The sequence below is a fragment of the Pseudophryne corroboree genome, chromosome 10 (genome assembly GCF_028390025.1).
Source record: "Pseudophryne corroboree isolate aPseCor3 chromosome 10, aPseCor3.hap2, whole genome shotgun sequence".
Classification (NCBI taxonomy): Eukaryota; Metazoa; Chordata; class Amphibia; order Anura; family Myobatrachidae; genus Pseudophryne; species Pseudophryne corroboree.
In genome coordinates, this window is record NC_086453.1 from 60,335,684 (window position 1) to 60,353,013 (window position 17,330).

The 17,330-nt window shown below is 43.7% G+C and overlaps 1 protein-coding gene across 1 annotated transcript in view; it reads left to right on the top strand.

Moving 5' to 3' along the window:
* LOC134965997 (kinesin-like protein KIF18B) overlaps window positions 1-9,539 on the top strand; it is a 205,018-nt gene extending 195,479 nt beyond the window's left edge. The window contains exons 13-16 of the mRNA XM_063942446.1: window positions 1,202-1,808; window positions 4,741-4,851; window positions 6,575-6,678; window positions 7,603-9,539. Of these exons, the coding sequence (XP_063798516.1) occupies window positions 1,202-1,808; window positions 4,741-4,851; window positions 6,575-6,678; window positions 7,603-7,730 (950 nt within the window). The 3' untranslated portion in view covers window positions 7,731-9,539. The remainder of the gene's footprint in view (window positions 1-1,201; window positions 1,809-4,740; window positions 4,852-6,574; window positions 6,679-7,602) is intronic.
* The last annotated feature ends 7,791 nt before the right edge of the window (window positions 9,540-17,330 follow it).

Sequence of the window (17,330 nt, forward strand, 5' to 3'; positions counted from 1 at the left end):
GATTCGCTGTTTATCCTGTATGCACCCAACAAGCTGGGTGCTCCTGCTTCTAAGCAGACGATTGCTCGTTGGATTTGTAGTACAATTCAGCTTGCACATTCTGTGGCAGGCCTGCCACAGCCAAAATCTGTAAAAGCCCATTCCACACGGAAAGTGGGCTCATCTTGGGCGGCTGCCCGAGGGGTCTCGGCTTTACAACTTTGCCGAGCAGCTACTTGGTCAGGGGCAAACACGTTTGCTAAATTCTACAAATTTGATACCCTGGCTGAGGAGGACCTGGAGTTCTCTCATTCGGTGCTGCAGAGTCATCCGCACTCTCCCGCCCGTTTGGGAGCTTTGGTATAATCCCCATGGTCCTTTCGGAGTCCCCAGCATCCACTAGGACGTTAGAGAAAATAAGAATTTACTTACCGATAATTCTATTTCTCATAGTCCGTAGTGGATGCTGGGCGCCCATCCCAAGTGCGGATTGTCTGCATTACTTGTACATAGTTATTGTTACAAAAATCGGGTTATTGTTGTTGTGAGCCATCTTTTCAGAGGCTCCTTCTGTTATCATGCTGTTAACTGGGTTCAGATCACAAGTTGTACGGTGTGATTGGTGTGGCTGGTATGAGTCTTACCCGGGATTCAAAATCCTTCCTTATTGTGTACGCTCGTCCGGGCACAGTATCCTAACTGAGGCTTGGAGGAGGGTCATAGGGGGAGGAGCCAGTGCACACCAGCTAGTCCTAAAGCTTTTACTTTGTGCCCAGTCTCCTGCGGAGCCACTATCCCCCATGGTCCTTTCGGAGTACCCAGCATCCACTACGGACTATGAGAAATAGAATTATCGGTAAGTAAATTCTTATTTTTTGCAACGTGATGCCATAAATTGTGTCAGTGCTGCCTGTGTGCCAACCCATACAGGGCTTGTCAGGTTTTCTACCATAGATTAGATTTAATCACACTTCTTAAACCCTAAGGCAGCAGTAATAGTATTTGGCTGCATTGCACTGTTGATGGTCTCATCTAAATAATTGCTTTTGTTAAAAATGACAAATTATGCTGTACAGTGAGCCCTCTCTCTATACCACCCACATTTATGGTAGCAGTAACTGGTTTGCTTGATGTCTGATGCTGGAGGCCAAAGTTCAGCCATGTATTTATCATTGAAGCTGAGGCTGGAGAGCCATTTTGACCAACAACTTTCTTCTCTTAGGTGGTCAATATTTTTTTAGTTGTCCAGATATTAAAATGGAGGAATCCCCTGAGCACATTGTACCAGCGCCCCCCACCAGGAAGAGACTGCCAACCAAGCGCCACCGGCGAGAACTTCTGCCAGACGTCAGCCCCACGCTCTGTAGCCCAGTTGTGCCAGTAAAGAGAAGGAGAAAAGCAGAATCCAGCACCCCATCTAAGTCCAGGGAAGTCCTTCCCAGCACCCCAGAGGTGCTTGTGAAGAGGGCGAGAAAGTCATCCATCCCCAGCCGGCCGACTCTCCGATCTAGTGCGAAACACTGTCCTAACCCCAATCTCGCCAATCCATCAAAATGCTGCACTCCAAAGCAAGCCTCCCTAGCAGCGCCAAAGCTGGTGTCTCAGACTGTCACAAAAAAACGGCCGCCCCTGGGGACATCTTCCCTCCAGAACAGCGCCTCAGTCCGTGCACCAGCTCTGGCACTCCGGGACATGAACGCCACGTTTGACCTGGCTGAAGAAGACTGGTTGATGCCGGATATGGACAAGACGGTCACTTTTGGGACCTCTAAGTTCCCCGGCTGGGAAAATGTTGGCGTATCGCAGATTGACTGCACATTTCTGAAAAGGTTAGTAACTACCCAGCTCCTTATGTCGTGGGCAGGCAGGAGCATGTTGTGTGTTCTGTTTCCATAGTTTGTCATTGTGCTGTGTCTCCTCTGTGAGAGTGTAGTCTCCTGAGACAGTCTGTGTGGGCATGACAGTCTGTACAGCTCCCTCTTTTGACTTGTGTGACATAAGTTATCCATCCAGATGATGTAGAAAGATCACCGTTGAACCAAATATATAAAAATGTATGGGACATTTACTAAAGTTTCTAAAAATGAAAGTGGTGATGGTGCCCATAGCAACTGATCCGATTCTGTATCGTTTTCTCTATTACATCCTAGAAAATGGTAGACCGAATCTGGTTGCTGGGGGCAACATTTTTAGAACCTTTAGTAAATTTACCCTGTAGAATTGAGCAGTATAAATAACAACCCAAATCATGCTCATAATAAAAATTAAAAAAAAAAGATTGTTAGCAGTTTACATAGTTACTATGCTGGGACAGCAAAATGTTTAAGTAAATAGTAAAACAAGATAAAGAAAACAAGATGTCAAACCACTTAAATAGAAAAAAATGACAAAACAAAAACAAAGAGAGCCCCCACAATACACGGATCATTATCGATCCTGCGTAATAGGTACCAGGAGGCATTATGTAGACAGGGGTGAACTTGATGTCTCCTCTCAATGGAAAGTGTGGAGCTGCAACTCTCCCACACACGATATGCGACACTCTTATATCTGTGTGCGACTGAGCCTGTATACGAAGTAGAACGGAACTTGGCGTCACTCAGATATACAAGTGTCTCGCATCAAATATGAAAACAGTAGTTTAATTATACACTGGTAAAAGAAATGTAAAAAATTCTACAAAAGTAATGTGCTTGTATATATAGTTACCATATAATAAGAGCGTATAATGTTTCATATGCAGTCCAGAGATAGTCCGTGCTTGCTCCAAGGAATATAAGAAGGCTTATTACAATGAGCGAAGTGGTAACCAATTTAAAGTGTCGGGTGCTTTGTATAGAGGATATTTTGTATCCGTGGACCTGTGGTGTTGATAGGTGCACTGAGTACGTGCTATGCTACAACCTCCCTATTGCCACGAGTAAGCTCACCACCGGTATTGAGCAGTCCCGCCGTGTGCGGCGTTCCCTTGGGTGTCCTTGGGAAGGGAGAACTCGGATGGTATCTCTTCAGCAGTGCGGGTGGTCCGTGGTTATATTCTTCTGTGTAAACGTCTCCGACTTCAAAGGGGCACAGAGCGGTGTGTATAACCCTTAATGCGTTTCTCCATTCTTATGCAATTCGATCAGGAGGTGATGGGGGGGGGGGGAGACCAGGTCGATATACAAATATTTGAGTGACCAATCATTGAGAACAATCAATTAAATCGTTAACACAATTACTCATATGAATGTGCAAATCAACCTCTGTTGGGAATTCAGTGTGTGATTATCAAACAAAAGAAAAATCTGTACACCACAATTCAAATACTTATTTTAAACATCAAAAGACCGTTTCCGAAACTCTTTAATACAATAGATTTAAAAAGATGCAACAATGAGAGACATAGGAAGTTTATGCTGACCAACAGGGGCTATTTCCACTGGTGGGTGTCCACGACACCCATAGAGTGGGAATAGAACCTGTGGCCACCGAGCCTGCTGGGCATCTAATTGCTGGGATCCTAAAGAGAGAAATCTGTGAATAGACAGATCAGGGTTTGAATCCCACTCTGGACCGAACTTTTTCTTAAATTTTTTTTAAATAAAAATATATATATAAAAAAAGTATTGTCACTGTATCTAGTTCACATAGTATATGCAACCAAAAATAGGTAAGTACACCTGAGAGTAAATATATCTGGTGTGTATACAGTATATATAACAACTGGTCAAAAACAAAGGGTCTTCCAATTACTATGGATATTCGAAATTTCATTATCTTATGGGGGGTATTCAGTTGTAGTCGGAACTGCCTTTGTGTCAGAAAGACTGCAGTTTCCGACTTTTTAAGGTTGGAAACTGTTCCGATCTATTCAACCCTCCCTGACGTTTTTCCAACAAGTCTGAATAGCTGCGGATCCATGTGTTTTGTCGGACTCGTCGCCAAATCCGACGGGGGAAAAAAAATTGGTTTGGCATTGTCGGGAACGGCCAAATCCAACATACTGAGATGTCTGATCCTTTCCTTCCCCTATATATGTAACTCACAGACAATCTTGGACAAATATAAAACCATTGGCCAGCGTACATATCTGCTTAATAACTACACATATTAGTATAAGCCAATTTTGTTCAGGTAAGTACCCAAAAATCTCCAAACATTACCTACAGTGTATTGTTATGTCTAAATGGAAACAACCTAGTTGGTATTTTGCAAATGCATATAGAGTGCAAAAAAAAAGGGGGGGGGGGAGAGAGATACCAATAACTTAAATAGAAAGTATTGTTACCTTTGATGGAGAATTCGAAACAAGGTGGCAATATATATAAGGCTATATATACATGTGCTCCCTTCATATTTGATAAATTTTCAGTATTTATGGTATTTCAGAGCCCCTTTTGGGGAGCTGCAGTATTAAATTGAGAGTGACCAATATAATATACACACTACCTGATTTAATTATATTGTTGTACATTAATTATATCTTATTTTGTCATATCAGATTAATCGCTGAAGTGGTTTTGGTGCATCACAATGCGATTAAGACGCACATTTGCGTCAATAAGGCGTCGGCACTAGCAAAGTTACACAGGACCTGGCATGCTAAGAAGGGATGTTTGGCGCGATGGCAGGAGTAGGGTATAAGGACACCAAGTGTATCGTGTACGATACACTGTGGAAGTCGCAGCTCGGCAGAATCACTATCTGACTGCATGCATTTAGCCCGGATGTTCCCTGTTACGGGCGCTAATACATTTAATGAATATGATTTACCCCCAGTTCTGATGTTCCGGTGTTCGTCATGAGTGGCCTCTCCGTAAAGGACAAAAAAGCTGCATCTCTCACCTCATCTGTAAAGCCCTACTCCCAGCGGAGGAGGCGATCTATGAGGTAAGGCGTGGGGAGTTTGCACAGTCAGGACTGGGAGGAATTGGGGGTCTTTACGCCTGGTTTATATAACGAATGTCACTAGTAATAATCTAAGCTAAAGGTGTCTGCTTACAGCATTTAAACGAATACAGTTAGTGGCTGGGACGCTGTCACTGTGTAATGTGCTAAATATTGTACAAACTCTCATCCAGTCATTGCAGTAGTCGGTGACCTTTGTGAGGCACAGAGTGTATGAAAGTAGTTTGCGGGTTACAATGGGATGAGCCTAAAGGGCCCCATACACTACAACGATATGTCCTGAGGCTAAAGTCAGAGGCGATTTTCCTTGAACTCTCCCAAGAGCTTCCCGGCAGTGGTTTCATACGATTCCATATGATTTGGTACATTTTTGCATGCGATATATCGTATGTGATCCAAGCCATGCCTGCGGGAACCGACATATCACGAGTGCAGCACTAACGATCTAGGGGAGCTGATCCAGCCCTCATGGGAACGCGCATCGGATCGGAAACCCATCCAAAATCACCCGATATATCGGTCCAAATGATGCCCGAAATTGGATGAAATCAGGTATTATCGTTCTAGTGTATGGGGCCCTTAAGCCTAATGAACACCTGAGCTGTACTGTGAGAGCTTTGGCACAGTTTCATATATTAGTTAATGGTTTATGTTTATTAAAGCTATTACTGAATACTCCTAATGCTGGGAGATGTTAATTACATAACTGCTAGGCCTGGTGGCAGGTCTGCTATAGATTGATTAAGCTAGTCTGTCCTTCCTCACAATAGAGCTTCTTTAAATGTGGCAGACTTATAGTACCATTATAGCGATGGTTCTGAATAAATATAGATCAATGTAGCAGGGTTTGTTTGTTTTTTAACCCTTTCACCGCTGATTCTCTTGTCACCTGGAGGCACTTGTTTGCTTGTTCTTGACTCAACATATAAAACCTCCCAAAAATGGGCAAAAAGTATGTAATGTTTTTCTTTTCTTTTCTTTTTTAATATAAACTTGAAAGTGAACTAAAATCAAATAACAGTGGAGACTTTTCAGAAACAATCCCTAAACCACCACCACCATTGAGTTCCTTAGCATTTATTATGCATACTGTATGCTGAGGACAATCCAAAATGTCTTTATTATTATTTATTACCAGTTATTTATATAGCGCACACATATTCCGCAGCGCTTTACAGAGAGATTATTTGCCCATTCAGATCAGTCCCTGCCCCCAGTGGAGCTTACAATCTATATTCCCTATCACATGTATACAAAGACACATTCACACAAGGGTTAATTTTTGTTGGGAGCCAGTTAACTTACCAGTATATTTTTGGATTGTGGGAGGAAACCGGAGTACCCAGAAAAAACCCACGCAAGTACGGGAAGAATATACAAACTCCACACAGGGCCATGGTGGTAATTGAACCCATGACCTCAGTGCTGTGAGGCAGTAATGCTAACCATTACACCATCCGTAGTGCCAAGTGATTAGACAACTGGTCTGGGAAAAGTTCTGGTCTCCACAACACGTCCTTACACTCACCATATGTTGCTGCAGTGTATATCGGCTATAGGATCCGTCGCACTCGCACACATCCCGTGACATCTCACCTTTAGCAAGTAGAAGATGATATAGGGGCGCGGGGTGACACGGATAAGTATACACTTGCCATTATATATATTCTAAAACATAATAACTAATGCCTTTGCCCCTCACCAGTTCATCCTCCTCACGTGCCGGTGGTGGGACAGTCAGCCAAAGTCGTATTGGCAGGTTACAACTGAGCACAAACAAACAGCTGCAACGACCACCTACCATAACAGGTGAGCTGGTGTTTTATTCTATACAAGGATATTGTGGTCTGTTCCCTGGGACCCCTAATGGTAGGTTAACAACTGAACAAGTGATATAAACAACAAGACGCTCCCTTCTGGTGCGAGCAAGGTAAGTGTGCTATGAAAAACGCAATAAAAAAACCCGATACCGTCACAGGTAGGTTCACAGCCGCCGATCGTCAGGTGTCCAAGCCGCCGGGACTCAGAGAGACAGCCACGTCAGCAGACTCCGGGCGACTGTCTCTGAGTCCCGGCGGGTTGGACATCTAACGATTGGCGGCTGTGATCCTACCTATGACTGGATCCGTGGTCGTTGTCGGGGAAGCGGTTGAGGAATTCTGTCCTGCCGTGAGCAGTGTTCCAGCGTCAGCCTGGGTTATATGTGGAATCATGTGGAAACCAGCCCACACTGGTTACCTGTTGGTACGGGCAGCATTGTTTTTTAATTTGTATCTGTGTGCTAAAAAAAATTTTTATTAAATAATATCTATCTATATAATCTCAAATCATCAGAATGACTTAAAGGTACCTTACGTCTATGGGGCATATTCAGTTTGCCGCAGGGTTTACAGAGGTGGACTTTTCCCTGCGGCTTCAGGAGCTGCCGGGAAAGGTCTTAACCAAAGACACCACCAGGGGTTTAACGCATTGGGAAAACACATTGATTCCACCGTTAACGCGTTAACTCCTGATTTACTTCATGGGTAAAAGTCTATTTAATTGAATCGTTTTGCTCCGCGCAGCTAATTAGCTGCTGGGTAGACCATGTTCTCATGTAGTAATGGTACAAGAGGTAACTATTGGGACGTTTTGTAGCCTGTTCTTTAACTAAATCTAGCTCAGGCTTTATTCTGTATTCATCTGGCTTTGGTGCGTATGCAGCTATTCTGATCCTGAATTGTTCATCTTCAGAAAACATCTCCTGCAGCCCCCGGGGACAAAGTACCAAGAGGACAGGGAAAGGGACAGTGGCGTTTGGCAGGTCGTTAGGAGGAGCTCCAGGGAATAGATTTATGCAGCTTGCAGCTACCAGATCCTGAAGACACTCTCTGGTCTCCTCTCCTCCAGCTCCTCCAGCTGTTATGTAGTTACATTCTGCGGGGCTGACACAGCCGGAACCTCAGAGAAACCTCCTGCCGGATCTCCACCACATCATGTACACGCTCCCACTGGATCTGCATGAGATGTGTTTTCCTGATGCTTCTGTTCTCCAGCTATGTATTTATCACATATTATTGCTGTATTATCAGTACATTCCTAAATGGGCAGGTGTGTGTGTTTATTTGCCTCCAGAGGGGCGTAAAGACACATTATAGGATTTGCCCATTGCTGGGTTCCCAGATTATTTTCTAAGGACTTTTATTCATTTTAGCAAGTATAATCTTTATATTTTTACACAAAATGTATATAGAATCTTTAATTAGTTGGTGCCGCAAGTCTCCTATTTTTGCCTTGATTTCCAAAATTGTTTGTGTGATTACATAAAATCCTTTGCGCTCGGCCAGCATATTACTGTAGCTTTGTAGCGTGATCATACACACGTCTTTATAGGAAGGACTTCATTCCGACAGTTGCTATGAGCTTACAATACGAACGCTGTTTTTATATTTTACACAACTGTCTCTGGCATTAGCCAGTCTTACTTTTAAGGTCTCTAACCGATTGTCAACCTTGCAATACTTTTCTCTGGATTGAACTTGTGTACCCACAAAAATAAGTCTGGAAATAGAAACCTTGGTCACTGAAAGACCCCATACATAATGTTACTCCACAGTGTTGAGACGTCACTTTTTTTTTTTTTTTTTTGAATGCTGCCTGTTTCATTCTGTATATTACTAAATATGAAACGCGTTGGACTGTCCCCCAGTGTCCACCCCAACACAAGTGGCACAACGTCCTCTCACCAGACTTGTATGATTATACTTGTGGTCTCGTTACTGTTTGAGTTTGTGTCTCTTTTTAAATGCAAATCAAACACGAGTGACAATACGGCTTAAAGCTTGCTGTAGCACACATGCAGTGCGGAGCCATTGGCAAACTGCATCGCGTTTGGCTTCCATGTTTTACAGTTGGTTAGACTGGGGGGGGAGGGTGATCGGCAGATCAGATTTACTTTACAGTATGTACTGACCTTCTGCATTATTCCAAACAATTTGTCGTTTTTTTCGCATAACTTTTTATTTTCCTTTTTATAATTGAACATGGTTCCTATCAAAACAATAGGGTAATATTTATTATTGTAATATGTCCTTTGTGTTAGTATTTAGACCACTATCATACAGGTTTCTGCTGTTATCTGTTGCCAGTTGCTTGTAGCCAATCTACTTTACCATGGACCACTAACTTCTACCACCCGCTGTTACGGGTGTGGTATGTTAGGTAGATTAGACTTGGGTCGACCACTATTGGTCGATAGTAAGTAGGGCGACAGGGACTCTAGGTCGACATGAGTTTTTTTTACTTTTTTTGGTGTTGTTTTATCTGTACAGTGACCGGGAACCCCAATTAGTGCACCGTGTCCCCTCGCATGGCTCGTTTCACTCGCCATGCTTCGGGCAAGGTGCCTCGCTCCGCTACCGCTGTGTTCGACACAGGTTACTGTTCGCAATCATAGTCCACGTGGATCGTAAAGTATGAAAAAGTAAAAAAAAAATTTTTAAAAAGTGAAAAACTCATGTCGCCCTAGAGTCCCCGTCAACCTATTTACTGTCGACCTAAAGACCGGATCCCGCTGTTACTACCCAGCATATGATGGTAGAGGTGCATCATGATAAACACTTAAACTATGTAGAATACAAAGGAAGGTGCTTAATAATAAAAATAGGGTTAAAATTATGTGTTTTTATATATATTTTTATATATATATATATATATATATATATATATATATATATATATATATATATATAAAAATATATGTTGTTGTTTTTTTTTTTATAAACCTTGCATGTTGGGGACCACTTTGCTAGCATCAAGCTTTTTGTTTGGTTTAGTAATTACAAGAAACTTTTTTGTCGTCTGTCAGAAGCATTTTAAACGATTTATTTTTTAAACAAAACATTTATTAGTATGTAAGGAGTCCTTATGGCTCAGACAGGCATTGCCGTTTATATGTGATGAGCCTTTGTCACTGCAGATAGACACGTGGCCTGGTTTAGAAAAGCAAGTGTCTGATCTGTCTCTGATCCATGTGGCCACAACCGGAGAACCTCACTAGCCGTTCCCACTCTAACAATGATCAAACATAGTCATAAGACACAGTGTAAGTTACTCTGGGAGTTGCAGGAGCCAACAGACACCTGACCCCTGGACATAAAGGGGACAATTTGATTAGTTTGCAGTGACGTTCCGTTTCTCAGGCCCCCATAGAGCTGTGCAGTTGGGGTACTGTAATTACCGGTGACTTGTACAGCTAGCCGCTTACCATTGCTAAGTTAGTTACCCTGAGTTTCCTGTTCTGCCAGCATGTTGAATTTGCCGATTCCAACCAAAGAATAGTCAAGATCAGCAAATCGGGGATTTTTAACATGCAGAATCTCCCTGCTGTATCACCAATCATTGGTGGCCATTTTTGATCATCAGATCAGGGAATCGTGGTGCTGATGTATGCCTCGCACAACCTGAAGGGGAGGATCATATATCTTATTGGTTCGGCATCATATGGGCATTACATTATTGTGCTGGTTTCAGTGTCCTTTGTTAAGAAGAGGGCGCCTTGTCCTAGAAATCTGCATACGCTCCTCTTATAGGTTATATTTTGGAAGTAAACAAGTGTTCCGGGACTTGCAACTAATGTGAGGCAAATTGTCCCTTGTACTATCACCCAAAAAAACTATGGACATGACGGACAAAGCTACAACGGGCGTTTATCAGACCTGAGTGCCGCCCCCTGCCTCTTCTATATCTTATACTTTGTATATATGTTTTTAAATGTGTTATTTCTGTATATATTTACTTTAATGAATGTTAATCCATGCAAGTACCACGGCTTATAACGTGTATGTATGTTTTATGTCTTTGTGTATGTGTCCTGTATATAATAGTGCTCATATATATTATACACATTTCTTTTTATATACCTCCCTCAGTCCTCAACGATAGCTGGAGAAAAAACCACCGAAACCTTCTAAGAATATGTGAAGAAAAAAGCTTTGCATTTTTGTCCTTCCACTCTGGAGGATACGGCTTCCACAGATGAGGCAGATACAGCTTGTGGAATAGGGGCCTGCCATCTATGTATGGATCTTGGGGGTCATTCCGAGTTGATCGTAGCTGTGCTAAATTTAGCACAGCTACGATCATGAACTCAGACATGCGGGGGGACGCCCAGCACAGAGCTAGTCCGCCCTGTATGTCATTGCCGCCCCCAGCGGCGATGCCTTTGCACTTCCAGAGTAGCTCCCGACCAGCGCAGCTTTAGCGTGCTGGCCGGGAGCTACTCATCCCTCCCCCGGCCCGCAGCGGATGCGTGTGACGTCACGCAGCCGCTGCGGCCCACTCCCTGCACAGTCCGGCCACGCCTGCGATGGCCGGACCGCACCCACAAAACAGCGGCCAAACGCCACCATTTCGCCCCCTCCCGCCCATCGACCGCCTCTGCCTGTCAGTCAGGCAGAGGGAATTGTAGCGCAGCAACGGGCGGCCATGCGCTGGTGCGCATGCACGGTTCTGACCCGATGCTACGCTGTGAAAAACTGCAGCGTTCGATCGGGTCAGAATGACCCCCATTATACACACGCACGTACACACTCTCACTTACTCTGGCTAGGTCCTATAGATATATATTTGTTAGTATATAGCCTTGGGACAACTGAACAACCCATTGCTGCCACAATGGCTGGTCATTAACATGGCACAGAAAGCACAGTGGACTGCATGAAGCCTATCTTATTGGTTGCTGAGTACATGCTGCATCCATAGTGGGGCTGTTCTTTATAAGGAGCATTGATCCCTGTCTGTTCTGCGTTTTCCCTCCATTAAGTAGATCTATATTGCGGTTCTGTGTACTCTTAGCAGCAGGCTTAGTCTGGCTGTTGCGCTCTTCTCCCTGCATCCCCCTCTATTGGCTGTTAGGACAGTGACCCTACAGCATCAGCTGCTACTGGCTGGTCTGCTGTCACAGGCTTTGAGAATGTGTATTTGTGACATTTCAGCAACTCACCTATGAGTATATAGGAATATTTCAGCCCATAGGGTCAATTTACTATGTGGTGGTTTTCAAAGCCAATGCATTCTTTGTCCATTTCGACTGCTGGATTTAACAAGTCAGTGTTAAATAGAAAGCCCGGTGCATTTTATATTTAATATTGCACCTTTTAAATCCAGCAGCAGAAGACGTGGCGGATTTGAAAAGCGCTGCTTAATAAATTTACTGTGTAATTCCTGGGATGTGTCCACTCCCCTGCCTCATATAATAAAACAAATCAAACCTTGCTTGACTTTTAGGTTGAGATCTCTTGGTCTGACTGCATAGGGAGCTGTAGAAACTTTTCCTTTGGTGTAATGAAACTATCTACAGAGTTCTCCAGGTAAGAGAACCTGGAACGTTTTGTGGTCACTATGTTGGGAATAGTTAGAGTCTCAAGAATCGCAGCCACCAGTTCTGAGCCCCGTTGCCATCACAGACTATGGCTGAATGCTGCAGATGCATTAAGCCTGGAGAAGTGATAAAGCAGTGATAAGTGCAAGGTGATAACGCACCAGCCAATCGGCTCCTAACTGTAAATTTACATATTGGAGCTTGATTGGCTGGTGCTTTATCACTGCTTTATTACTTCTCCAGGCTTAATACATCTGCCCCAGTGTGTGGTTCAATCCCTGTAAAATAGAAGCAGTATTTTGCAACGGAGCAACTCTGTACATCTCTAAAGCACATGCTAATTATTATGTGATTTGTACTGTTCTGCTATTTTTCAACAGTGCTGTCACGGGTCTGTAATCTTAATTTGTTAAACCTGGGTAATGGGAAGTAAATGGCTTTTGGGAGTAAAATCCCACAAGGTGCTATGGGACAAGATGTTATGCATTTCCCTTCATTAAATGCTTTTTTTACTTCATGATTGGACTGGAAAATTGAATTTAAATTGCAGGTATGTTCATGCTGTTTTGCATGCTCCAGGATAACAGGTCAACGTGGCTTGGGTTGCACATCAGCCCCCCCACCAGTGGCGCAATAATAAAGCACTTACCTGCCTTTGTCGTTCATTAGGAGCTGCCGTCCGTTCATAACCAAAGTGTGATTTCTGTTTTATCAAAAGCAATATTAAAATTGACTGGCGTTTTTTTTTTCCCTTAAATGAAGGTACGTGTTTCTGTATTTCCCAAACATATTTGTGTAAGGCTCTAGCCCCTTCCTCTGACCCTAATCCAGAACAGATGTGGATGATTTTTGTAATAAAATTTTTAAAAAGAAGAGAAGAAAAACATGATGTTGAGACTTTATTTTGGGCCTGTACAATACGCCTTTGTTTTCAGTCCTCACTTTTTAATTTATTGCACGATGTTCTGCCTGAATTCATATCTCTGAATCTTGCACATGTGGCGTTACCACTGCAATGATATTGCTCTTGTTGTGAGGCTTAAAATGTTTCCTGAACTGTGCTTATCGCAGATATGAAGTAACAATGCACAGCCTTCTGTGGTGGAGGGAATTTATAGGGATTGTTTATATTAAATGTTTTATGGGTTTCTATTAAGGTTACACTTGATTAAGCAGCTTCTATAGCAAACATTTCCCTTAGTTCACTTGCTCTGCTGGAAGGCTCCGTTGTTGTAGTTTCATGGTGGCGGCGTCCAGAAGCGCTCACGTACTCTACTCCAGATGTGTGTAAGGTGGGGGGGGGGGGGAATGTGCATTAGTGACTTTCTGAAACCTGTTTTCATTTGCTGAGTTTAAATGCACATAAAACGCTAATGCTTACATCACAGGGCCGGACCTACAGTGGTTCAGTGTGCCAACTTGGTGAAGAGTGGTTCAGTTGTTGCGGTTCTATGATGCTCTTAATCACAATGCACCTGACTGCCAGATCTCAGCACGTGATGTCCAGTGTCCGCCTATCATTTCGGTTTTCACGATTATACTGGTTGGTTGCTCCTCAAGGACCAGCCATCTTGTTCTACCCTCTCCAACCATCCACTGTCTCCCCTGCCACTTTAGAGCCTGAAGTGAGCTGGTGAAGGTAAGGGTTTGTCCATGAATAGAGCCACTTTTCTAAGTGCAGAGCAGGAAAGTGTATACATTTCTAAAGCTATATCTCCCAGTGATTGCTTTGTGCCTACGTGGTACATTCAGCCATCACATTAAAACTACCTACCTAATATTGTGTAGGTACCCAATGCCCCACCACCACCCCCATGCCACCAAAACAGCTGTAGCCCAGCACAACGAATGGACTCCAAAAGACCTCCGAAGGTGTCCTGTGGTATCTGACACCGAGACATTAGCAGCAGATCCTTTAAGTCCTGGTACTTGTTTTTACAGCATATTCCACAGACGCTTGATTGATCGGACTGAGGGCTGGGGAGTTTGGAGGCCAAGTCCACACCTTGAACTCTGTCACGTTCCTCTGACCTTTCCTGAACAATGTTTGCAATGTGGCATGGTGCATTATCCTGTTGAAAGAGGCCACAGGGGATACCATTGCCATAAAAGGTTGCACTTGGTCTGCAACAATGTGTAGATAGGTGGTACGTGTCGTAGTAATCTATACATGAATGCCAGGACCCAAGGTTTCCCAGCAGGACATTGCTGGGAGCATCACAATGCCTCTGAGGGTTTGCCTTACCATAGTGTATCTCAGTGCCATCTCTTCCCCAGATAAATGATGTACATGCACCCGGCCATCCCCATGCTGTAAAAGAAAATGTGATTCATCAGATCAGGGTGCCTTCTAACATTGCTCCATCGTCCAGTTCTGATGCTCATGTGCCCCTTGTAGGCTACTTTGGCGGTGGACAGGTGTCAGCATGGACACTTGACAGGTGGACAGCTACGTAGCCCCATACACAATAAGCGACGATGTACATTGTATTCATACACATTTCATTTATCGCCAGCAGTATCTTTTCTGCAATTTGGTGCTACAGTAGCTTTTCTGTGGGATAGGACCAGATGGGCTACTCTTTGCTCCCCACGTGCATCGATGAGCCTTGGGTGCCCATGAACCTGTTGCCCATGCACCAGTTTTTCTTCCTTGAACAACGTTTGATAGGTACTAATCACAGCATACTGGGAGCAGCGTGCAAGACCTGCCGTTTTGGGATGTTCTGTCTTAGCCGTCTAGCCAACACAATTTGGTCTTTGTCAAAGTCGCTTAGATCCAGGGGCTGGCTGGTAACTTTCAACCTGGGGAACAGATACAAGTAAGTGGCCCGGCTTTTCTCCGGCACCATCCACAGGGTAACATTGGGATATGATGACGTGATAGTGGATTTGCACCACACGGTCAAAGCTTTTGGCCTCCCAGCATGCAACGGGCCCGTTCATATATCCCCCGCCTTCTGGCTCAGGCAAATCAATTGTCTTTTGTTTGGTGCAGCAGGAGCTGGACCATGGTCAAGAGGGCTGCTGTTTTTTAGCAGCCATAAGATTTCATATATATATTTTTTTTTTTTATAGTCTTACTATTTTTCTTGAGTGATCTTTCTAAAAAGCGTTTTATACGTACCTTAGAAAGAGTCGCTCCAACAACTCCCCGCTGGGTCGTGACAACACTTACCCACGAGTACAATGCTGTTTCGGCGGGCATCTGTGTTGGATATACTAGCAGTCCAGCAGACGTTACCAGGCTGTGGCCGAAGCATGGGGAGGAGGTAAGGCATCGGTTCTGCTTAGAGGGGGAACGCAGACACAGCTGCACTGTTTTGGGAGGAGACTACCAGTCGTTGACGCGGCTGCCACCTAGGGTGCACCAGCGCTAGGCCTTAGGGATCATAGGCTCTTACTCTCTCTGCACATGTTATATCTGCCCCCCCTGCAGTGCACATGGTTTTGCCCATCTGCTAACAAAGTTGCTGCTACGATCAGGTCTGAATTAGGTCCTATGTGCACTGCAGGGAGGGCAGATATAACGTGCAGAAAGAGTTAGATTTGGGTGGGGTGTGTTCAAACTGAAATCTAAATTGCAGTGTAAAAATAAAGCAGACCGTATTTACCCTGCACAAAAACAAAATAACCCACCCTAATTTAACTCTCTGCAAATGTTACATCTGCCCCACCTGCAGTGCACATAGTTTTGCCCAACTGCTAACAAATTTGCTGCTGCTGCGATCAACTCTGCATTACCCCCTAAGTCTCTATCTACCTTTTGAGTACGAATAGTTGGATAAGTGCCTAATGCATATGAGTCTGATAATTACTATTGTTTTCTTTCACTGTGTGACTGTATACGGTTAAATCCTATATAAGGTAATGCAGTAATAGGTTTCTCCTACATGCTTAAAATTTATTTGTAGTTTATTATGTGCTCATATTGCTTATTGTACTAATGTATAACCTATGACTGATTGCTAGTGTGATTTCTGACTTTACTATAATTCTGTCAGTTTTATTCTATCTAGTCCGATCCTCAATGCTGGTGCAAAGCAGGGTAGGGTCAGATTGTATGTCACTTTACCAAAATTTATTACAGTCACAAATTGTGTAGTACACTGTGCAAGTGTGCGATTATTTATCAAGTCTAAGAGCGGCAAGGGTGAGGAAAATACACTCAGCAGCACCAACACTCATGTCATGTTTGTCTTGCAAAGCTGGGTTAACCTCTCAGTATCTGGTTCAGAATGGTTTGTGCGTAAATTGTTTTAGCTTTCACCAAAGTCTCTCTTGAAAAATCCAAGGCAGACACAGGTGCAAGAACCCTTATGGGCTATGTTTGCACAGACATCCAGTATAGCTGAGCAGATCATTCCAACTTCTGTAAGAGGGATAGGTTACACTATTAACCCTTACATGCAGCATTCCACCTGGGGTTCATCACATCCAGCAGGGGAAACAGCAGTCTCTCAACAAAAGCAGGCTGAAAAGGCCAGTGGTCAGTAAATCACATAGACATGAAACAACATCTTCACAGTCTACACATGTTTCAGATGAGGACTCGTCGGAGGATGAAGACTCATTACACTCTGGTTCTGCATATGAAGATGAGGTGGAAGGTCTCCGCTCAGTGGACATATCTGAGATAATTAATGTGATGAAAGCCATTCTATCCTTAGAAGAATCAGCAGAGGCTGTGTTAAAATCCAAGGCATCTGTGTTTAAACGTCCCAAAACAGTTAGGACTGAGTTTCCTGGGTCAGAACAGCTGAAATTATGGAAGAGGCTTTGGCTACGCCCAGTAAGAAATGTAGAATGTCAAGGAAATGGAATTCCAATTAGCCTCTTCCGGCAGGGGACTGTTTAAAGAGGGAGGTGGCCCCCAAAGTAGTGCGAAAATTTACATTACCTCTGCCTTCAACATCATTAAATTATGTCACGGATAGGAGAGTTGATGATTTTCTAAAATCCATTTCTCTAGCATCCATAAGGGATATTGTGGGAAACTAGTACGATGGAGTATAGACGGGGTCCAAAGGAGCAAGTGCACTTTAAATTTCTTCGACTGGGTGTGTTTGCGCTTCCCCTCTATGCCCCCTCCCACAGACAA